The sequence below is a fragment of the Diadema setosum genome, chromosome 21 (genome assembly GCF_964275005.1).
Source record: "Diadema setosum chromosome 21, eeDiaSeto1, whole genome shotgun sequence".
Taxonomy (NCBI): Eukaryota; Metazoa; Echinodermata; class Echinoidea; order Diadematoida; family Diadematidae; genus Diadema; species Diadema setosum.
The window spans coordinates 30,736,662-30,762,289 of record NC_092705.1 but is presented as its reverse complement, the minus strand read 5'-3'; the positions used below and the strand labels follow the sequence as shown (position 1 = coordinate 30,762,289).

General features: G+C 36.7%; 3 protein-coding genes across 3 annotated transcripts; all 3 read left to right on the top strand.

Annotated features, from left to right (window-relative positions):
* Positions 1 to 251: 251 nt before the first annotated feature.
* On the top strand, positions 252 to 2,111 carry LOC140244724 (uncharacterized). The gene has a single exon (XM_072324338.1). The coding sequence runs from the start codon at positions 255 to 257 to the stop codon at positions 2,109 to 2,111; it is 1,857 nt and encodes a 618-aa protein (XP_072180439.1). The 5' UTR covers positions 252 to 254.
* An 8,765-nt stretch (positions 2,112 to 10,876) lies between these two features.
* On the top strand, positions 10,877 to 12,727 carry LOC140244482 (uncharacterized). Its single transcript, XM_072324115.1, has one exon. It carries the CDS (start codon positions 10,877 to 10,879, stop codon positions 12,725 to 12,727), a length of 1,851 nt encoding a protein of 616 aa, XP_072180216.1.
* A 10,519-nt stretch (positions 12,728 to 23,246) lies between these two features.
* Positions 23,247 to 25,088, top strand: LOC140244481 (uncharacterized). Its single transcript, XM_072324114.1, has one exon. The coding sequence runs from the start codon at positions 23,247 to 23,249 to the stop codon at positions 25,086 to 25,088; it is 1,842 nt and encodes a 613-aa protein (XP_072180215.1).
* The last annotated feature ends 540 nt before the right edge of the window (positions 25,089 to 25,628 follow it).

Here is a 25,628-nt window from a genome sequence, read left to right as displayed (position 1 = left end):
CTCCAATCAAATGAACCATCATAAATCAATCTTTGAAACCCGGATATAAACTATACTTAGCAACATGATAACAATATTCACACGTCTTTTAAATTGTGCTTGATTTATTACTTAGTTGTATCTTAAGAGTGCATCAATTTTAACATCGTGCTTCGACTGAATATCCACTTTTCTATGTCTTTGATAAATGAGAATTCATATTTCTGTTTACCGCTGTGTGGTTCTTTTGCTATTATAGGACATAGAGGGACACCATGGCAACGTTTCATCAAATCAGCAGCCAGAATCTGAGTTGTCCTGCCTGCCTGACACTTTTTAACCAACCTAAATCACTGATATGTTCACACACCTTCTGCAAACACTGCTTGCAACGAATCTTTCAAACTCAGCCCAGCCAACAAACTATAACATGCCCCATATGCAGGAAAGAAACGCCCGTTCCAAGTGGAGATGTGAGTAAGTTACAAACAAACGTACCACTGAATTCTCTCGTGGACGAAGTAAAAACTAAAAATCCAATATGCACAGTGTGTGAGACGGACGAAAAGCAGCCAGCAGTGTCCTACTGTCAGGACTGTGGGAAATACATGTGTGAATCGTGTGAAAAAGGCCACAAGAACTGGAAACTGGTCTCCAATCACAAAGTGGTAGCCATGAGTGACGTACTCTCTGGAAAAGTTCCTCTTGAGAGGCGACGGAAGTGTAAGAAACATCCTAACGATGATGAGGAGTATTTCTGCCCCAAATGTCGGGAGTACATTAAATTTTGCAGCAAGTGCGGGATGGTAAGGCACTTACAAGCAGGGCATCAGATCGAAGAGGCAGCTATCCATGAGGAGAATTTGAGGGAAAATATCAAGAAGTTACAAGATAGAGCAAAATCAAAGAAAACAACCATTGAAAATCATATCGATTTCATAAAGACACAGCGCAATGAAATAAAAAACATGATGAGAAAACTCAATGATGACATCGACAAGACATACGAGGAATACATGCAACTATTGTCAGCCAGAAGAGAGGCCCTCAAATGTCAAGTGAAACAATGGTCTGAAAAATTCGAGAAGGAATTACAAACTATGGAGGAAGAGAGTCGCCAAACAGTCAGTCACATGAACGATATGGAAGAGCTGGTAACTAACGGTATGAAGGTACCGCTAGAGAAAGACGCCTTGTTTGCACACGACACGCTTTGTGAGAACTTGAAGAGCTTCCTGGAACGAGATGATCCTGAAGACCAATCACCGAGAGGTGTGACAGAACGAGCTCAAAAGATTTCATTCCGTAAAGAAGCGAAGGTCAATGAACTTCGTCTTGGAGAGCTGAGATTTTACACGTGGGATGTCAAAGCAGACGTAGAGCTACCAAGCAAAAACAGCATGATCTGTGTCAATCGTGCACCAGACGGTAAGATGGCAATGGGTTCGTGGCAACACAGAATCCATCTCTACTCCCCTGACGGTGAGTTACAGCAGACTGTGCTGATGGACGTCTGTGTCTTTAATATTGGATTCCTGTCTGATGGTCTGGGTGTTGTACGTGATACAAGTAACAAGACGTCACTCTACACTCCTCAGTGGAAGAAGCTGGACGTCACGTTCGAGACGATGAGTTTCGATGAAGGAGGGATTGGTGGACTCACTGTAGATAGAGATGATAATATCTACGTGGGTTATAGGGACTCCAAAAAGATACAGGTATTTACCCCACAGGGAGGTAAGGCGGTCAAGGAAATAACATGTGACAGATATTCACCCCGGCATTTATTTTCCTTTCACACCACGGAGAAACTGATTCTGACAGACTTACCATCTGTCGTGTGCCTCGCTGATCAGGGGAAGACGGAGAATCTCTTGATGAAGGAGGGTATGTTAGCCTACCCAGCTGTTTGTCGAGATGATTCGGTCATTGTAGCCTGGGTGAAGCACAAGGAGGGTCTCGTCAGTATCGATCGATACACGAGAGATTTGCAGCACCTGTGCAATCTCATCACTGATTTCAAAATACAAAAACCAAAAAGAGCAGGTATGTATTTTTTACAAGAATTTGAGAGTGGTGAGATAGCTTTCTGCACTCCAGATAGACTCTACATATTCACTGATGCAATGTAATGTGAAATGCGATTGGTTCTGCAGTAGCATGATGGGGGGAAAATGATTTATTTGGTGCAATATTCTAAGTGAACACAGAGTTATACGCTTGGTTAAATTGTTCCGTGTTATTCATTTGAAGAGTTTTATCGCAAAACGAGCTAACTCCATTTTTGAGATTGAGAGTTGAAATATTTATGATTACAGTTGCTAAAAATCAAATCAATTGTTAAGAACATAAGTCATAATTTCATCTTTTTTTTATTTACATGTAAGGTATCACATGAAAGGTTTGATTTTACTTTATGAGATGATTATGGGATTACTTAATTTATTATCATTACTTTTTCAGAATTGGCACTTACCCCATTTTGTGATGAAACTCTCTTTATGTATGAACATAAGCGTCCCTCAACGGGCTCTAAACAAACAGCATAATTTCATAAGTGCCATCATAGTTTACGCCACTTTGAATATCACAAGTCTGACCATCATTAATTCACAAGCAAGTCACAATATTCATGATTTCGGTTTTGTAGCTCCACTTTATATATGATAATATATCCTTAGCATTACTAAAATGGAATGCAGTGTGATTAAATAGACAAACAAACGTTCGTTTGATGAATTATTACACAAGCCTCAGTTTCATGAAAACCTAACATGCAACCCAGAACTCTTTGCTTTGATTTTCAGCTAAAAATGTGATAACGAACAGAAAACCTTGTTATCAGGTTCATGGTGCGCTGTGACAAAACTGAAACCGAAAACCTGACAAGCCACAGAAAAGGGTCTGGCCGAATGCACAGTATTGTTAGTGTAAATTAGGCAGTTTATTCCTGCAGTTAACACTGCTCAACACCAGATATCACAATAATATTTCAAATATTCTAGACGTTGCCAAGCGAACAAGTATCCTCCATTTCCCTGGTTTGTCTTTGATATTCATTGCCCTGTTTGATCCAATGGGAGGAAAACTTTATACGCAATTTTTCGTGATATTGAATCATATTATTTTGCTCTGTGCTCTGTTTGTATTTGTATGTTAGTGTGCTCAATGATGTATTGAGTAAGATTACAATTGAGGTATTATTTTGTGTGACTGATATAAGTGTAGCTGCGTTATTGATTTCGGAAAGTCAGAGAGTCACATCGCGTATCAGGACTAACATAATGAGAGCGAACAGCGATTTTCTACTTCCTCGGCATTCAGAGAATAATTCATATAATGAATCCGAAACTTATCGCATGCAAACACGTTGCATTTATCAGCTAGGGAACAGTGACAATAGTCTCCATATCCATTTTAAAACAAAGTAGCTGTTGCAACTGATTGACAAATTAACCTACACTGACGTAACTAAGACGTAAATAAGAAAAAGTAAGAAAAGCAGCTGTTGTAGTTATTCGTGAGGGATGACATTTATTTCGCTTTGCACCGAAACAACAAACAAACAGACAAACAAACCAAACATGCCAAACAACTGCTTTGATGGAAGAGAGCATTTTGGAGAATTCTACCAGAATTTTGATGAAATGGTCACACAGATCCAAACGAAATCAATATATGTCAGATTATTCCTTGTCATCAATTCGCTTTCCCAAACAACCATACCAAACCTCTATCAGCTTCTCCCTATCTCTTTTTTTTTCTCTCTCTCTCTCTTCATTTTCATTTTCATGCGTATTTTCAGTTGCTGATGTTCAATATTATCTGATGTCTGCAATAGCTCATTTGTCTTTTTGTAAATAAACTGACGTCACTTGTAACGGAGGAGTTTGAGGTGATGAATTGCTGATATTGTGATGCATCAAATATGAGCGAGAAGCTGCAAATGACTAACACTAAGAGGACAGAGATTAACTGAAGTGTCTTGATATAGTCCTTCGTAGATTAAAATAAGAAAAATATGTTTGATTAATGTCTGCGATTTATTGCATAACCAAATCGACAAGGTAGGACTAAGACTAATTTCACCCTTTCAGTTAGTAGTCATAGTTTTAGAGAATTTAGAAACGATATCTATAGCCTCAATTACCGCCTTCTTAAAATCAATTTTTACATTTCTATTGTAAAGTAATCAACCTTATTTATATTTTTTTTCACAGTCAGTACTAACCATTCCTCATTACCTTGTCATGAATTGTTTGTTTATCATCTGTCTATACTTATACTACGTTACTCTTTTTTTCTTTTCTTTTTTTGCAGTATTTTTTTCTTGGTGTCTTTCAGTCTTAGTTTTTATCTTTTAACTTGGAATCTCTCCATTGTATGATTTCCATGTTGTATTTTTATTCCAGGTGTAATCATTACGGCCTTGCTGAAAAACAGCATATATCAGCTGATAGCAAGCTTTTTTCAGCTCAACTCATATGTTAATCTTTGAAAATTTGTGGGTCACTATATACATTTGTAGTATCACTTTTATCATAGATAACGGCGCGATGTTTATTGCTGGCATAGACTTTGTTCGTACCCATCAATGTTAATAATCAGCATCGTAGTTCATTCCTGTACAGCACGCTGAATATGATGATGATATTATCACGTTTGTCAAGACAAAATGAAAACTTCTGTGGACTAGTTATACTGTGATTAGAAATTAATGATACATGTACATGATTAAGATATTATAGTGCACCTAAGACTGTGTATCACAAAATCAACACAATGTCGCAATTAATGATCTTGTGTGAGGAAAGGAATGAAATGTCTGTACTTATACTACATGACTCTCCTTTTTTGCAAATTTCTTTCTTGTTTTTTTGTCTTAATTTTTTATCTTTTAACTTGGATTCACTTCGTTTTATAATTTCTTTGTTTTGTTATCATTTCACGGCCTTGCAGAAAAACAGCTTTTACCTGATAGCAAGCTTTATACCATGGTTAAATAAGTAAACTCTGCTCAGCTTATTTTGTCCACGAGGGGAAGTGTCTCTATGTCTCCTCCATTTTCCTGAAACTTTAACTTTGATTTAATTCATCTGCTTTTATGATGCTTATAGTATTGTTAATTTCACGTATTTTTCTTTGTTACTATATACGTATTGTATTGATACTGTGTTAATTTTTGTATAGAAATATTTTGCTTCGTTGGAAATGAAATGAAATGAAGAGAAAAAATTGAAACTCATATGTTGATCTTGGAAAATGTGTGGGTCAACTATTGTGTATACAATGTATGTAGTATCACTTTTATGTTAGATAACAGCACGTTGTTTATTGCTGGTAGTAGATTTTGTTAGTATCCATCAATGTTAATAATTAGCATCTTAGTTAATACCTGTACAGCAGACTAAACATGGTGATGATATAATCACTCTAGTCAAGACAAAATGAGAATTTCTGTGAACTAATACTGTGATTAGAAATTAATGATACATGATTTAGAAGTTACAGTGCATTTATGACCGTGCATCTCAAAACCAACACAAAGTCGCACACACTGATTTTGTGTGAGGACTGAAATGTCTGTACTTATTCTACGTGACTCTTTATCTGTGTTTTTTCTTGTTTTTTGTCTTAATTTTGTATCTTTTAACTTGGATTCACTTCGTTGTATAATTTCTATGTTTTGTTATCATTTCACGGCCTTGCAGAAAAACAGCTCTTACCTGATAGCAAGCTTTATACCATGGTTAAATAAGTAAACTCTGCTCAGCTTATTTTGTCCACGAGGGGAAGTGTCTCTATGTCTCCTCCATTTTCCTGAAACTTTAACTTTGATTTAATTCATCTGCTTTTATGATGCTTATAGTATTGTTAATTTCACGTATTTTCTTTGCTACTATACATTGTATTGATACTGTGTTATTTTGTGTATAAAATATTTTGCGTAGTCGAAAATGAAATGAAATGAAAATGAAAAAATTGAAACTCATATGTCATGTATGTTGATCTTGGAAAATGTATGGGTCAACTATTGTATATAAAATGTAACTAGTATCACTTTTATCATAGATAAAAGCATGTTGTTTATTGCTGGTAGTAAACTTTGTTCGTACCCATCAATGTTAATAATTAGCATCGTATAGTTTATTCCTGTATAGATCGCTTAACATGATAATGATATCATCACGCTAGTCGACAAAATTCGAACTTCTGTGGACTAATTATATTGGGATTAGAAATTAATGATACATGATTTAGATGTTACATTAGTGCATTTATGTACTTGTATTGATTTTTGTCTAAACGAAGTTTTGTAGTGTTTCGTTGCAATTTTTCCATGTCTTCCGAATTGTCTTAAACAAAAGAAATCAGTTCATCCATGTTTACCTCGTTACATTCATTATGTGCCGTCTTTTTCTCTGCCCTTTTACTCCCTCTCTGAAACACGGTTAGTAATTACCGTTTCTCACTCCCTTGTTATATGTTGTTTGTTTGTTTGTTTTATAATCTGTCTGTACTTATACTACGTGACTCTTTTTTTCTATAGTTTTTTTTCTTGGTTTGTTGTCTTATTTTTGTATCTTTAAATATGGATTATCTTCATTGTATGATTATTCTGTTGTATTTTTGTTCTGTACAGCTCGCTTAACATAATGATGATATTATCACGCTGGTCAAGACAAAATGAGAAATTGGGGGGACTAATTATACTGTGATTAGAAATTAATGTAACATGATTTATATGTTATACTGCATTTATGACCGTGCATCATCAAACCAACCTAAAATCGTACACGCTGATCGTGCATAACTTTACGAACAGCCTTTAATATGAAACAGGGCCCTGGTGTAATCTCCACTGACTACTGAACGGTATGATTCTACTATAATCACGCCACCTATGTCCAGTCTTTCCTCTCACTCTAAACCAGCACACATTCCATTGCCATGACTGTCCATCACTTCCTCTTGATCAATGATCTCACATAAATATCGTTGACTACTTTTAAAGTAAGACTGACCACTACTCCTCGTCCCTCATCCTAGCATTAACACGATCAAACGTCTAAGCAACTGCTTGTACATTCATGTATTATATCAGAAAGATTCGCCAATAAAGATCACTTATCCTCCCAACTACCATCGAGTGAAGTTCATGTCTACATTGCATCGAGTATCCAACTACTCCGTACATTAATGTAAACACAGCAATACACCAGTGACTGTGTGTCATGGATGAAAACTTTACAGCTCTGTTTAGATATATCCTGAGTCTTGCTTCTACGTTTGGAGTAAAATCTGATACCGCCAATTTCCGTTTCAAGATGATAGTAGCTGGTACAACATTTCGTGTGGCATAATTATGATGACACAATTGTCTTGATTAGGAAATAAAAGCAAATTGGTGTATACTGTTCGTTACCTTACTACCATCAGCGCCTTGATAATATTCGGTCAATTTGCTTTCACGATGAGTTTTACAGTATACAACAAAACTGTAGTTAGATCATGTGGGAGTGCCTAGAAACGTTTACGAATGATGGTCTCTATTTTCGCTGCTCTTTCCAAATTGAGTTAAAATGAAATGAAGAGTTTGATGAAAAAAACAGATAACGGTCATTTTCAATATACGGTTTGTATACTAAGTCATTATCGAAATGAATAGAGATAAATTTGAATAATATATTCAATGAAACTGCGATGGTAACGTAACGATAAAAATATTGGAATATATTATCATAATTATAACTTACAGTCCAATTATTTATTTTGCTTTTCCACAGCTTCTGTCTTAAATATTTCGAGTTGGTGAAAATGAATACATCGGTTTTCGCGTTTAAACTCTTTGAATATTGTGTTCCTCGTTTTCCAATAATTGGAAGTCGCTTGTCATATTCCATGAACCAACAGAAAAATCTGTGATGACTTTAACTTGCTTTTCTTGTCATTTTGTTGTTGTTGTTGTGTCTTCCCGTAGATTGAAATTGTCAAAAAAGGGAAAAAGATCACAAACAGAGATTGTAGAATCTGTTACTGTAATTTTTTGTCCCTTGTGTCCGCGAATTCAATACGAGCGCACTCTCGTTAACTCCCCCAAGACGCGGAATTACGACGAAAGGTGTGTATGAAGTCAAACTACTTCCGAGAGCCCTGGGAATATCATATTAGTTTTCAAGAGGAATAAGAGTCACTAACAGGCTGTATGAGAGAAATATAGGTAGATGTATAGATACGTACATTGACAGAAAGAGAGAGAGAAAGAGAAAAAGAGAGAGATAGCGAAACGATACAGAAGTAGTCATCTGTTGAGAATCGATTATAATAATGTAAGTATTCAGCCAGGTGGTGAAAATCTTCGAAAATAAACAAGGATTTTTTTGCATGTGCAAAACAACTGTAAATATAATTGAGTCATTTCAGCAGTGAGAGAGAGGGGGGGGGGTAGACGAGAAAGAGAAGGATGTATAAAGCAATATATTAAAAAAAAAGTAACTCAAGCTGTGTTTTTATCAGCATCGTCACGTTGTTTCTATGAGCCTGGATTTATCTCCTTTTCCACATCCGCCATTTTGAAAGCATCAAAACGCCATGATTTGGACTGGTGTTCACAGCTAAGTATCACACCAAACGTCCTTCATGCATGAGCATACACACACACACACACACATATATACGCACACGCACACACATACACATCTACAACCACTTTTTGTTTTATGATATTCTTTACTTGAATTTCATTCAATATCAGGTCCATGTTAACAACGAAATTAATATGAACAAAAATAAGCAACTGTATTCTCCTTTCTTGTGCTGCTAAATCATTATTTTTTTTTTCAACATACAGTGCAATATATTCTGAGGTGTTTTGGTTTTGGTTTTGATCTTGATCTCTTTCCAAAAGAAAAGATACACGTACATTACACAAAAAAGAAACTTGTGCTACTAAATCCCTCATTTTTTTTAAATTAAAACTTCTTCTTTTTTTAGCATACTCTATAGGCCTATCGAACAATTATGTCAAATTTGATCAACTTGATCAAATCAACCAATATCTGCTTCATTATATAAACTTCCTTACACTCCCTTGAGAATTCATTTCCCAAAACTTGCAGTAAAGGGAAAAAAATCATCCTTGAATTAGCTGAACGAAATTCATCATTTTTTTTTTAAATTACCAACCTACCCCCGTGTACAGAACAGAATAACCATACCGTGTTTATTACACATACGCAGGTGTATGTGAAGTCCCCTGCATGCTTTTGCTTTCATCAAATTTTAGACAATGTGTTTAAACAGCAAGGAAGGTCACAATATTAAAAATGTTCAAAATGTGACTGTAGCCATTAAAGAGAAAGAAAGAGAGAGAGAGAGAGAGAGAAGGACCATACACAAGAGCCGTCTTCTGTGTCGCATGATAACTGGTATATGATATTTGATGTATAATTATCATTGGTTGCAGTTTAATATAATTCTGAGATTCGTCAATCCGAAATAAAAATAAGTTTCGAAATTCCGAAAGTTCGTTTGTACACACCTTGTTCTCGCTTTCGGATAAACGAACATTCCTTGCGTATGAAAAACGTACAAAATATATGGATAAATAACGTTATATATTTTAGTATTAGATATACATTCCACGTAATGCTTTTTGATGGAAAGTATATCCTCGACGTGTTGATGATACTATGGTAATGGTTAATCATTATGTTCTGTGATTTCAGTTAGACACAGTGTTTGAGATATGGGAAAATCCGCTTCCCGGAAGCGATCAGGTGAAAGTTCGCAAAGAATAAAAACACTCCTCTAAAGCTGCACGAATCGCCCGGCCATTTTGTGCGCACTACGCAATGTGTATCTCTCTGTCCTCAATCAAACTGTCTGGATTTTGCTGGGGTCCAGTAAAAAGTAAGACCACATGCAATCTTACATGTGTTCACACCTTCCTACAGCTAAACAACAGATATTGAAGTGATCTCATGCCTAAATTTGTTTCGGAGCCTGACAGAAATCGGCAATATTACACCCGGAAGTGCAGCTAGCTACTTGATACTTGGTAAGCATACGACACGATATCGACACACTTTGCGAGCACTACTGAATATTGTGCATGCCTGTCACGTATTTTTTTCTTTTTTGCAAATAATCCATGATCATTGCGGGTGTGTGTGTGTGTGTGTGTTTCGTGTTTCTTTGTTTGTGTGTTTTATTTTACTTTATTTATTTATTTATTTGTTTATTTAGCAAGTATCCTTTAAAAGCATGCAGGGTAGTCTCATTCAGTGCCACAAAGGGGTCCAGGGCAATTACCCCCTGGGCAATTACCCCGGACCTTTCCCCTGGCCCTAATCCTAATCCTAAAACTTAATCCTATCCCTAACCCAGCTCCTAACCCTAAACATAACCCTTACCCTAATCTTAACTCTTAACCTTACGACTAACCAGTGTTTAGCCGGGGGGGGGGGGGGGGGTTAGTTGCCCTCTGGGGGTAATTGCCCGGATACGTATTAATCAAAATATGAAGAGTGTTTTTTTTTTTTTTAACTATCGTTCCTGCAGGATATGAACAAGTGTCCAACTTTATTCTAAGTCTACCCATCCCATGATATTCTCACCAGACAACTAGTTACTGTGATCTCCTCCAATCAAATGAACCATCATAAATCAATCTTTGAAACCCGGATATAAACTATACTTAGCAACCTGATAACAATATTCACACGTCTTTTAAATTGTGCTTCATTTATTACTTAGTTGTATCTTAAGAGTGCATCAATTTTAACATCGTGCTTCGACTGAATATCCACTTTTCTATGTCTTTGATAAATGAGAATTCATATTTCTGTTTACCGCTGTGTGATTCTTTTGCTATTATAGGACATAGAGGGACACCATGGCAACGTTTCATCAAATCAGCAGCCAGAACCTGGAGTGTCCTATCTGCCTGACACTTTTCGTCCAACCTAAATCACTGATGTGTTCTCACATCTTCTGCAAAGACTGCTTGCAACAAATCTTTCAAACTCAGTCCAGCCGAAAAAATATAGCATGTCCCATATGCAGGAAAGAAACGCCCGTTCCAAGTGGAGATGTGAGTAAGTTACAAACAAATGTACCAGTGAATTCTCTCGTGGACGAAGTGAAAACCAAGAATCCAATTTGTACAGTTTGTGAGACGGACGGAAAGCAGCCAGCTGTGTCCTACTGTCATGACTGTGGGAAATACATGTGTGAATCGTGTGAGAAAGGCCACAAGAACTGGAAACTGGTCTCCAATCACAAAGTGGTGCCCATGAGTGACGTACTCTCTGGAAAAATTCCTCTTGAGAGCCGACGGAAGTGTAAGAAACATCCTAACGATGATGAAGAGTATTTCTGCACCAAATGTCGGGAGTACATTTGCAGCAAGTGCGGGTTGGTAAGGCACTTACAAGCAGGGCATCAGATCGAAGAGGCAGCTATCCATGAGGAGAATTTGAGGGAAAATATCAAGAAGTTACAAGATAGAGCAAAATCAAAGAAAACAACCATTGAAAATCATATCGATTTCATAAAGACACAGCGTGATGAAATAACAAACATGATGAGAAGGCTCAATGATGACATCGACAAGACATACGAGGAGTACATGAAACTATTGTCAACCAGAAAAGAGACCCTGAAATGTCAAGTGAAACGATTGTCTGAAAAATTCGAGAAGGAATTACAAACTATGAAGGAAGAGAGTCGCCAAACTGTCAGTCACGTGAATGCTATGGAAGAGCTGGTAACTAACGGTATGAAGGTACCGCTAGAGAAAGACGCCTTGTTTGCACACGACACGCTATGCGAGAACTTGAAGAGATTTCTGGAACGAGATAATCCTGACGACCAATCACCGAAAGGTGTGGTAGAACGAGCTCAAAAGATTTCATTCCGTAAAGAAGCGAAGGTCAATGAACTTCGTCTTGGAGAGCTGGGAGGTTACACGTGGGATGTCAAGGCAGACGTACAGCTCCCTAGCATAGACTGCATGACCTGTGCCGTTCGTGCTCCAGACGGTAAGATGGCAGTGGGTTCGTTGGAAGGCAGAATCCATCTCTACTCCACTGACGGTGAGTTACAGCAGACCGTGCTGCAGGATGACAGTGTCCGGGGAATTGGATTCCTGTCTGATGGTTTGAGTGTTGTACGTGATATATACGGCAAAATGTCACTCTACACTCCTCGGTGGGAAAAGCTTGACGTCACGTTTGAGACGATTGGTAAATATGAAGGAGGGATTGGTGGACTCACTGTGGATACAGATGATGATATCTACGTGGGTTATTGGGACTCCAAAAAGATCCAGGTATTTACCAAACAGGGTGGTAAGGCAGTCAGGGAAATAACATGTGATGGATATTGTCCCCAGCAATTATTTTCCTTTCACACCACGGGCAAACTGATACTGACAGACAGATCACCTGTTGTCTGCCTCGATAGCCAGGGGAAGAAGGAGAATGTCTTGATGAAGGAGGGTATGGATGCCTTCCCAGCTGTGTGTCGAGATGATTCGGTCATTGTAGCCTGGGTGAAGCGAAAGAAGGGTCTTGTCAGTATCGATCGATACACGAGAGATTTGCAGCACCTGTGCAATCTCATCACTGATTTCAAAATACATGTAGTAAAGCCACGAATAGTTTGGTACTATCTACAAGAGTTTGAGAGTGGAGAGATAGCTCTCTGCACTCAAGAGAGACTTTACATCATTGATGCGATGTAACGTGAGATGCGATTAGTTCTGTAGTAGCATGTTGAGGAAAATGAATTCTTTGGTGCGATATTCTAAGTGAACACAGACTTATACACCTGGTTGAATTGTTCCGTGTTATTTATTTGAAGAGTTTTGTCGCAAAACGAACTAACTACATTCTTGTTAAAGTTGAAATTTTTACGATTAAACCTGGTAAAAAACAATTAAAGGAATATAAGTCATAATTTCACACCATTACTTCATTTCTTTTAAATTTACATGTAAGGTTTCCCTGGAAAGTTTTGATTTTGCTATGTGAGATGATTATGGGCTTACTTCATTTATTATCATTACTTTTTAGAATTGCCACTTACCCCATTTTGCGACGAAACTCTGTATATGTTTGAATATGAGCGTCCCTCAGTGGGCTCTAAACAAACAGCATGATAATTGTAAGTGTCATCGTAGTTTACTCCACTTTGAGTATCACAGGTCTGACCATCATAATTATATTCACAAGGAAATCACAATATTCATGATTTCGGTTTTCGAGCTCCATTTTATATATAACAATATTAACATTACCGAAATGAAATGCAGTGTGATTAAATAAACAAACAAACGTTCGTTTGATGAATTGTTACATAAGGCTCAGTTTCATGACAACCTAAAATGCAACCCATAACACCTTGCTTTGCTTTTCAGCTAACTATGTTATAACTAACAGACAAACATAGCTTGGTATCGGGTTCAAGGTGCGCTGTGACAAATACTGAAACAGAAAACCTGAAAAGCGACAGAAATGGGTCTGCCCAAGTGAACAGTATTATTCAATATTGTTAATGTAAATTAGGCAATTTATTCTTGCAGTTAACACTGCTCAACACCAGATATCACAATAATATTTCAAATAGTCTAGACGTTGCCAAGCAAACAAGTATCCTCAATTCCCTAGTTTGCCTTTGATATACATTGCCATGTTTGATCTAAAAGGAGGAGAACTTTATATGCAATCATTCGTGATATTGAATCATATTATTTTGCCCTGTGCTCTGTTTGTATTTATATGTTAGTGTGCTCAATGAGCTATAGAGGTTATATTTTAGGTATTATTTTATGTGACTGGTATAAGGGTAGCTGCGTTTTTTTAATCCAGAAAGTCACATCGCATATTGGGACTAGAACAATAATATGAGAATGAACAGCGATTTTCTGCTTCATCGGCATTCAGAAAATATTTCATATAATGGATCCGAAACTTATCGCATGCAAACACGCTGCCTTTATCAGCTTGGGAACAGTGACAATAAAATCCATCTCCATTTTAAAACAAAGTAGCTGTTGCAACTGATTGACAAATTGCTCTACACTGACGTAACTAAGACATAAATAAGAAAAAGTAAGAAAAGCAGATTTTTCTGTTATTAGGAAGGGATGAGATTTATTTTGCTTTGCACCGAAAAAAACAGACAAATAAACAAACCAAAAGACTGCTTTGGTGGAAGAGAGTATTTTAGAGAATTCTACAAGAATTTTGATGAAATGGTTGCACAGAAGATCATTCAAACGAAATCAATGTATGTCTGATCATTCTTTATCATGTTTCGCTTAGCAAACAACCATTCCAAATCTGTATCGGCTTCTCCCTATCTCTCTCTCTCTCTCTCTCCCTCTTTTTCTCTTCATGTTCATTTTCTTGCGTATTTTAAGTTGCAAATGTTCTGTACTTTCTGATGTCTGCAATAGCTCATTTTCCTTTTTGTAAATAAACTGACGTCACTTGTTACGGAGGAGTTTGAGGTGATGAATCGCTGATATTGTGGTGCACCAAATATGAGCGAGAAGCTGCAAATGAATAACATTAAGAGGACAGAGATTAACTGAAGTGTCTTGATATAGTCCTTTGTACATTAAAAGAAGTAAAAAAAAAAAATGTTTGATTAATGTCTACGATTTATTGCCTAACCAAATCGACAAGGTAGGACTGAGACCAATTTCACCCATTCAATGAGTCATAGCTTTAGAAAATGTAAATGACTTCATATGAAATTTCATATGACCAACAGAAACAAGATCCATTTTATAGCGTCAATTACCGCATTCTTAAAAGGATTTTCTCACATTTCCTTTGTAACTTATCGACCTTATTTATAATTTTTTATGGTCAGTAATTACCGTTTGTCACTACCTTGTCATATGTTGTTTGTTTGTTTGTTTGTTTTATCATCTGTCTGATCTTATACTGCGTGGCTCTTTTTTTTTGTGCAGTGTTTTTTCCTTTGATTTTTGTCTTAATTTTGTATCTTTTAATTTGGATTCACTTCATTGTATGATTTCTTTCTTTTGTTATCATATCACGGCCTTGCTGAAAAACAGCCTTTATCTGATAGCAAGCTTTATACCATGGTTAAATAAATAAACTCTGCTCAGCTTATTTTGTCCACGAGGGGAAATGTCTTAATGTCTCCTCCATTTCCTAAAACTTTAATTCAATCTTATTCACCTGCTTTTATGATGCTTATAGTATTGTTAATATCACGTGTTTGTCTTTGTTACTACATTGTATTGAGCGTATTGTACTGAGTTATTTTGTGTACAAAAATATTTTGCGTTGTTGAAAATGAAATGGAATGAAAATGAAAACAAAATGAAACTCATATGTCATGCATGTTGATCTTGGAAAATGAGTGGGTCAACTATTGTATATACTATGTATTATCACTTTTATCATAGATAACAGCATGTTATTTATTGCTGGTAGTAGTAGACTTTGTTCGTACCCATCCATGTTAATAATTAGCATTGTATAGTTAATTCCTGTACAGCTCGCTTAACATAATGATGATATTATCCCGCTAGTCAAAACAGAATGCGAACTTCTGTGGACTAATTATACTGTGATTAGAAATTAATAATACATGATTTAGATGTTACATTAGCGCATTTACTTTGCTTGTATTGATTTTTGTCTAAACGAAGTTTAAGTGTTTCGTTGCGATTTTCCACGTCTTCCCAATTGTCTTAAACAAAAGAAATCTGGAAATCCATCCATACCTCGTTACATTTATTATGTGCAGCCTTTTTCTGTGCCCTCTTTACTTCTCTCTCTGAAGCACGGTTAGTAATTACCGTTTCTCACTCCCTTGTCATATGTTGTTTGTTTGTTTTATCATCTGTCTGTACTTAACTACGTGACTCTTTTTGTTTTGTTGTTACAGCGTTTTTTTCTTAGTTTGTTAGCTTTTAACTTGGATCATCTTCATTGTTTGATTTCTGTGTTGCATTTTTGTTCCACGTGCTATAATTTCACCACCTTGCTGAAAAAAAACCCCCAGCATATATAGCTGATAGCAAGCTTTTTTAAACTCAGCTCAACTCATATGTTGATCTTTGAAAGTATTTGGGTCAACTATTGTATTATATAAAATGTAGTGTCACTTTTATCACAGATAACAGCATCTTGTTTTTTGCTGGTAGTAGACTTGTTCGTACCCATCAATGTTAATAATCAGCATCGTAGTTCATTCCTGTACAGCACGCTGAATATGATGATGATATCATCCCGCTAGTCAAGACAAAATGAAAACTTCTGTGGACTAGTTATACTGTGATTAGAAATTAATGATACATGTACATGATTAAGATGGTATAGTGCATTTAAGACTGTGTATCACAAAACCAACACAATGTCGCAATTAATGATCTTGTGTGAGGAAAGGAATGAAATGTCTGTACTTAGACTACATGACTCTCCTTTTTTTGCAAATTTCTTTCTTGTTTTTTTTGTCTTAATTTTTTATCTTTTAACTTGGATTCACTTCGTTGTATAATTTGTATGTTTTGTTATCATTTCACGGCCTTGCAGAAAAACAGCTTTTACCTGATAGCATGCTTTATACCATGGTAAAATAGATAAAGTCTGCTCAGTTTAATTTTGTCCACGAGGAGAAATGTCTCATCGTCTCCTCCATTTCATGCAACTTTAATTTCAATTTAATTTCATCTGCTTTTATGATGGGTAATATTGTTACTTACACGTATTTTTCTTTGTTACTATATACGTATTGTATTGATACTGTGTTAATTTTTGTATAGAAATATTTTGCTTTGTTGGAAATGAAATGAAATGAAGAGAAAAAATTGAAACTCATATGTTGATCTTGGAAAATGTGTGGGTCAACTATTGTATATACAATGTATGTAGTATCACTTTTATGTTAGATAACAGCACGTTGTTTATTGCTGGTAGTAGATTTTGTTAGTAACCATCAATGTTAACAATTGAGTATATGAATATAAGAACGACCCAAGTCCAATTTTTGGCCAAATTTAGTTTGACATGGAAAATTGTAGCTTATGCATGGACTCATCTTGTGTATAAATGATAAATCCTAATTACCCCCGGAAGTGCCTGAAATAAATGAGTTAAATCTTATATGAATGTAAACATGAAGGACTTGGGTCGTTCTTACATTCATATTATAGCGCCCTCTCTCGTCCTTCATCTCTATAGCAGAATATCATGTATATGAATCAAAGAACGACCCAAGTCCATAATCTTATGAATCAAAGAACGACCCAAGTCCATCACACAAAATGGCCTCTCCACAATCAATGTAAATATTAATCGTCATAATAATATAATATGTTCTAAATTGTATATACAATGTTGCCTTCCCATCACAGTTAAATAGAATATTATTGGACAAATAAAAAAAAATATGAAGTTTTTTTTAAGTTTACTTGAAATGGTCATCTATGGACTTGGGTCGTTCTTATATTCATATACTCAATTAGCATCTTAGTTAATACCTGTACAGCAGACTAAACATGGTGATGATATAATCACTCTAGTCAAGACAAAATTTGCTTAACAAAATGCTTAACAAGCTCGCTTTTAAGTAGGTTCCGTCATATTTCTTTAGCGTTATACATAGAACCAAACGTACGATGATTGACCACTATATGTTTTCTATTCTTACATTAATTTACTGTACAACCAAGCCGGATATTATGATTCACTATGTTTTTATTATATTTGATGTACATTCCTTCATTGAGAAGTATGAAAATAAATTGAAATTGAAATTGAAATTGAAAAATGAGAATTCCTGTGAACTAATACTGTGATTAGAAATTAATGATACATGATTTAGAAGTTACAGTGCATTTATGACCGTGCATCTCAAAACCAACACAAAGTCGCACACATTGATTTTGTGTGAGGACTGAAATGTCTGTACTTATTCTACGTGACTCTTTATTTGTGTTTTTTCTTGTTTTTTGTCTTAATTTTGTATCTTTAAACTTGGATTCACTTCGTTGTATAATTTCTATGTTTTGTTATCATTTCACGGCCTTGCAGAAAAACAGCTTTTACCTGATAGCAAGCTTTATACCATGGTTGAATAAGTAAACTCTGCTAGGCTTATTTTGTCCACGAGGGGAAGTGTCTCTATGTCTCCTCCATTTTCCTGAAACTTTAACTTTGATTTAATTCATCTGCTTTTATGATGCTTATAGTATTGTTAATTTCACGTATTTTTCTTTGCTACTATACATTGTATTGATACTGTGTTATTTTGTGTATAAAATATTTTGCGTAGTCGAAAATGAAATGAAATGAAAATGAAAAAATTGAAACTCATATGTCATGTATGTTGATCTTGGAAAATGTATGGGTCAACTATTGTATATAAAATGTAACTAGTATCACTTTTATCGTAGATAAAAGCATGTTGTTTATTGCTGGTAGTAAACTTTGTTCGTACCCATCAATGTTGATAATTAGCATCATATAGATCATTCCTGTACAGCTCGCTTATCACGCTAGTCAAGACAAAATGCGAACTTCTGAGGACTAATTTTGTTGTGATTAGACATTAATGATACATAATTTAGATGTTACCTTAGTGCATTTACGTGCTTGTATTGATTTTTGTCTAAACAAAGTTTAAGTGTTTCGTTGCAATTTTCCATGTCTTCCCAATTGTCTTAAACAAAAGAAATCTGTACATCCATCCATACCGCCTTACATTCATTATGTGCCGTCTTTTTCTCTGCCCTCTTAACTTCTCTCTCTGAAACACGGTCAGTAATTACCGTTTATCACTCCCTTGTCATATGTTGTTTGTTTGTTTTATCATCTGTCTGTACTTATACTACGTGACTCTTTTTTTACAGTGTTTTTTTTTCTTGGTTTGTTGTCTTATTTTTGTATCTTTTAATAATTATGGATTATCTTCATTGTATGATTATTCTGTTGTATTTTTGTTCTGTACAGCTCGCTTAACATAATGATGATATTATCACGCTAGTCAAGACAAAATGAGAAATTGGGTGGACTAATTATACTGTGATTAGAAATTAATGTAACATGATTTAGATGTTATATTGCATTTATGACCGTGCATCATCAAACCAATACAAAGTCCCACACACTGATCGTGCATAACTTTACCAACAGCCTTATGAAACAGGGCCCTGGTGTAATCTCCACTGACCACTGAACGGTATGATTCAATCATAATTACGCCACCTATGTCCTTTTTCCCCTCTCAATCTTCGTCAATCTCACGCCAGCACACATTCTGCCATGACTGTCCATCACTTCCTCTTGATCAACGATCTCACATAAATATCGTTGACCACTTTCCAAGTAAGACTGACCACTACACCTCGTCCCTCATCCTAGCATTAACACGATCACACCTCTGTGCAACTGCTTGTATATTCATGTTTTATATCAGAAAGATTCTCCAATAAATATCACTTATCCTCCCAACTACGATCGAGTGAAGTTCATGTCTATTGCATCTGAGTACTAGTATGTAACTACTTACTCCGTACACTACACACAGCAAATACACCAGTGTCTATGGATACATTAAATCTCTGTAGACACATCCTGCGTCTTGCTTCTACGTTTGGAGTAAAATCTAATTTCTTCAATTTCCATTTCATGATGAAAATAGCTGGTACATTCCATGTGACATAATAATGATGACACAACTGTCTTGATTAGGACATAAAAGCAAATTGACGTATACTATTTGTTGCCTTATAGCCATCAGCGCCTTGTGAGTGCCGAGAAACGTTTACGAATGATGGTCTCTATTTTCGCTGCTATTTCCAAATTGAGTTACAATGAAATGAAGAGTTAAGTACAAAAACAGATAAAGGTCATTTTCAAAGTACAGTTTGTATATTAAGTCATCATTGAAATGAATAGAGATAAATTTAAATAGTATACTTAATGAAACTGCGCCGGTAACATAACGATAAAAATATTGGACCAACTTACTGTTCAATTAGTTATTTTGCTTTTCCACCCTTTCTGCCTTAAATAATTCGAGTTGGTGCAAATGAATACATCGGTTTTAACTCTTTAAACATTGTGTTCCTCGTTTTCCAATAATTGGAAGTCGCTTGCCATATTCCATGAACCAACGGAAAAATCTGTGATGACTTTAACTTGCTTTTTCTTGTCATTTTGTTGTTGCTGTGTCTTCCCGAAGATTGAAATTGTCAAAAAAGGGGAAAAGATCAGAAACAGACATTGTAGAATCTGTTACTGTAATTTTTTGTCCCTTGTGTCCGCGAATTCCACACGAGCGCACTCTCGTTAACTCCCCCAAGACGCGGAATTACAACGAAAGGTGTGTATGAAGTCAAACCACTTCCGAGAGCCCTGGGAATATCATATTAGTTTTCAAGAGGAATAAGAGTCATTAACAGGCTGTATGAGAGAAATATAGATAGATGTATAGATACGTACATTGACAGAAAGAGAGAGAGAAAAAGAGAAAAAGAGAGAAATAGCGAAACGATACAGAAGTCGTCATCTGTTGAGAATCGATTATAATAATGTAAGTATTCAGCCAGGTGGTGGAAGTCTTCAAAAATAAACGAGTTTTTTTGCATGTGCAAAACAACTATAAATATAATTGAGTTCTTTCAGCAGTGAGAGAGAGAGGGGGGGGGGGGGTAGACTAGAAAGAAAAGGAGATAAAAAGCGATGTATTTAAAAGAAAAAAAGTCAAGTAGTGTCTTTTATCAGTATTGTTTCTATATGAGCCTGGGATTTGATGAAATCATCTTTTCTTCATGCGTCATTTTCTAAGCATCAAGACACCATGATTTTGACTGCTGTTCACAGGTAAGTATCACACCAAACGTCTTTCATGCATGACCATACACACATACATACACGTACACACACACACGCTTATACGCAAACACACACAACCACTTTTTTGTTTCATGATATTCTTTATTTGAATTTCATTCAATATCAGTTCCATGTTAGCAACGAAATTAATATGAACAAAAATAAGCAGCCGTATTCTCTCTTGTGCTGATAAGTCATTTTTTTTCCCAACATAATAATATTCTGGATTGTTTTGGGTTTCTTTTAGATTATACCATGTATAAAAGAAATTACATCAAATTCTACATGACTCTCAGAAAAAGCCATCTTGATCAACTTAATGAAGCCAATTGCTGAATCACCTTCTTTTTCTTTAAAACATACCTTATTCTTTTTTCTTTTTTGCTGATCATATTCAATATCGAAAAATTACATCAAATTTGATCAGCTTGGTCAAATTAATCAATATCTGCTTCATTATAGAAATTTCCTGACACTCCCTTGAGAATACATTTCCCAAAACCTGCAGCAACTAAAAAAAGAAATCATGCTTGAATTAGGTGAACTAAATTCATCATGTTTTTAACCTACCAATCTACCCCCAGTATAAAACAGAATAACCATAATGTGCATATTATACATATAATATGTTCAGTCAAGCAGGCGTATGTGAAGACTCCTGCATATTTTTGCTTTCATCAAATTTTAGACAATGTGTTCAAACAGCAAGGAAGGTCACAATATTTAAAATATTCACAATGTGACTGTAGTCATTAAAGAGAAAGAAAGAGAGAGAGAGAGAGAGAGAGAGAGAGAAGAAGGACCATACACAAGAGCCGTCTTCTGTATCGCATGATAACTGTTTTGATATTTGATGTATAATTATCATTGGTTGTAGTTTAATATAATTCTGAGGTTCGTCAATCCGAAACAAAAATAAGTTTCGAAATTCCGAAAGTTCGTTTGTACACACCTTGTTCTCGTTTTCGGATAAACGAACATTCCTTGCGTATGAAAAACGTAAAAAATATATGAATAAATAACGTTATATTTTATGTTAGTATCATATATACATTCCACGTAATGCTTTTTGATGGAAAGTATATCCTCGACGTGTTAATGATACTATGGTAATGGTTAATCATTATGTTCTGTGATTTCAGTTAGACACAGTGTTTGAGATATGGGAAAATCCGCTTCCCGGAAGCGATCAGGTGAAAGTTCGCAAAGTATACAAACACCCCTCTAAAGCTGCACGAATCGCCCGGCCATTTTGTGCGCACTACGCAATGTATCTCTCTGTCCTCAATCAAACTGTCTGGATTTTGCTGGGGTCCAGTAAAAAGTAAGACCACATGCAATCTTACATGTGTTCACACCTTCCTACAGGCTGAACAACAGATATTGAAGTGATCTCATGCCTAAATTTGATTCGGAGCCAGACAGAAATCAGCAAACTTGAACCCGGAAGTGCAGCCCGCTACTTGGTAAGCATACGAAACGATTATTGACACACTATGCGAGAGCTACTAAATGTTATGTATAGCTGTCACGTATTTTTTTTCTTTACAAATAATCCATGATTATTGCGTGTGTGTTTGTGTGTGTGTGTATGTGTGTTTGTTTCGTGTTTCTTTGTTTGTGTGTTTTATTTTACTTTATTTATTTATTTATTTATTGATTGATTTATTTATTCATTCATTTATTTATTTGTTTATTTATCAAGTCTCCTTTAAAAGCATGCAGGGTAGTCTCATTCAGTGCCACAAAGGGGTCTAGGGCAATTACCCCCTGGGCAATTACCCAGGACCTTTCCCCTGGCCCTAATCCTAATCCTAATCTTGAACTTAATCCTAACCCTAACCCAACTCCTAACCCTAAACATAACCCTTACCCTAATCTTAACTCTTAACCTTACCACTAACCAGTGTTTAGCCGGGGGGGGGGGGGGGGCATGGGGGGGGGGGGGGTAGTTGCCCTCTGGGGGGTAATTGCCCGGATACGTATTAATCAAAATATGATGAGTGTTGTTGTTGTTGTTGTTTTTTTGACTATCGTTCCTTCAGGATATGAACAAGTGTCCGGCTTTATTCTAAGTCTACCCACCCAATGACATTCTCACCAGACAACTAGTTAGTGTGATCTCCTCCAATCAAATGAACCATCATAAATCAATCTTTGAAACCCGGATATAAACTATACTTAGCAACATGAAAACAATATTCACACGTCTTTTAAATTGTGCTTGATTTATTACTTAGTTGTATCTTAAGAGTGCATCAATTTTAACATCGTGCTTCGACTGAATATCCACTTTTCTATGTCTTTGATAAATGAGAATTCATATTTCTGTTTACCGCTGTGTGGTTCTTTTGCTATTATAGGACATAGAGGGACACCATGGCAACGTTTCATCAAATCAGCAGCCAGAATCTGAGTTGTCCTGCCTGCCTGACACTTTTTAACCAACCTAAATCACTTACGTGTTCTCACATCTTCTGCAAAGACTGCCTGCAACAAATCTTTCAAACTCAGCCCAGCCGACAAACTATAACATGCCCAGTATGCAGGAAACAAACGCCAGTTCCAAGTGGAGATGTGAGTAAGTTACAAACAAACGTACCAGTGAATTCTCTCGTGGACGAAGTGAAAACCAAGAATCCAGTTTGTACAGTTTGTGAGACGGACGGAAAGCAGCCAGCTGTGTCCTACTGTCAGGACTGTGGGAAATACATGTGTGAATCGTGTGAGAATGGCCACAAGAACTGGAAACTGGTCTCCAATCACAAAATGGTGGCCATGAGTGACGTACTCTCTGGAAAAGTTCCTCTTGAGAAGCGACGGAAATGTAAGAAACATCCTAACGATGATGAAGAGTATTTCTGCACCAAATGTCGGGAGTACATTTGCAGCAAGTGCGGGTTGGTAAGGCACTTACAAGCAGGGCATCAGATCGAAGAGGCAGCTATCCATGAGGAGAATTTGAAGCAAAATATCAAGAAGTTACAAGATAGAGCAAAATCAAAGAAAACAACCATTGAAAATCATATCGATTTCATAAAGACACAGCGTGATGAAATAACAAACATGATGAGAAGACTCAATGATGACATCGACAAGACGTACGAGGAATGCATGCAACTATTGTCAACCAGAAAAGAGACCCTGAAATGTCAAGTGAAACGATTGTCTGAAAAATTCGAGAAGGAATTACAAACTATGGAGGAAGAGAGTCGCCAAACATTCAGTCACGTGAACGGTATGGAAGAGCTGGTAGCTAAAGGTATGAAGGTACCGCTAGAGAAAGACGCCTTGTTTGCACATGACACGCTATGCGAGAACTTGAAGAGGTTTCTGGAACGAGAAGATCCTGACGACAAATCACTGAAAGGTGTGGCAGAACGAGCTCAAAAGATTTCATTCCGTAAAGAAGCGAAGGTCAATGAACTTCGCCTCGGAGAGCTGGGTGGTTACACGTGGGATGTCAAAGCAGACGTAGAGCTCCCTAGCAAAGACAGCATGACCTGTGCCACTTGTGCTCCAGACGGCAAGATGGCAGTGGGTTCGGTGAATGGCGGAATCCATGTCTACTCCCCTGACGGTGAGATACAGCAGACCGTACTGAAGGATGTCAGTGTCTGGGGAATTGGATTCCTGTCTGATGGTGAAAGTGTTGTACGTGATGGAGGCAACAATATATCATTATACACTCCACAATGGGGGGAGCTTAACGTCGCGTTCGAGACAATGAGTTATGATGAAGGAGGACTTGGTGGTCTCACTGTGGATAGAGATGATGATATCTACGTGGGTTATGTCAATCTAAAGAAGATCCAGGTATTTACCCCACGAGGAGGTAAGGCTGTTAGGGAAATAAGTTGTGAATTTAAACCCTGTCAATTATTCTCTTTTCACACCACGAGGAACCAGATTGTGGCAGTCCCATCGGCTATCGTGTGCCTTGATAGTGAGGGGACGAAGAAGAATGTCTTGAAGACGGAGGACATGACAGCCTTCCCAGCTGTTTGTCGAGATGATTCGGTCATTGTAGCCTGGGTGAAGCGCGAGGAGGGTCTTGTCAGTATCGATCAATACACGAGAGATTTGCAGCACCTGTGCAATCTCATCACTGATTTCAAAATAGTAAAGCCACGAATAGTTTGGTACTATCTACAAGAGTTTGAGAGTGGTGAGATAGCTTTCTGCACTCCAGATAGACTCTACATCATTGATGCGATGTAACGTGAAATGCGATTAGTTCTGTAGTAGCATGTTGAGGAAAATTAAGTTTTGGTGTGATATTCAGAGTGAACGTGCTGCCAACTAGGTCCGCATGAACGCAGCATACAGCGGACACAGTGCGGCGCACTGCCCGACCCGGCTCCGGCGGCCGCGGGCCCACTACCACGTCCGCATACACGCTATAACTTGCGTGCACGCACCAACGTGTCTTATTGTACCTGACGAAGCTCAGCAGTAGCGAGCGAAACGTCGTACACCTTTCTACGATCTTCTTCGCGAGACAAGTGAATAATTGTTTCCCTATCGTCATAGTATTCACCGCGATGGTCAACATCTTCACAGTCTAAAATACTTCGGCAAAAGGGAGCAAGTAACATCCTTATGATATAATTGTCAATTGCTTCCTTTTGCCTATTTTTTTATGTTTGGTACAAATCTATAATACTTTGGCAAAAAAGAAGCAAGTAACATTCTCATGATATGATTGTCACTTGCTCCCTGTTGCCATTTTTTTCATGTTTGCTAAAAATCTGAAATACT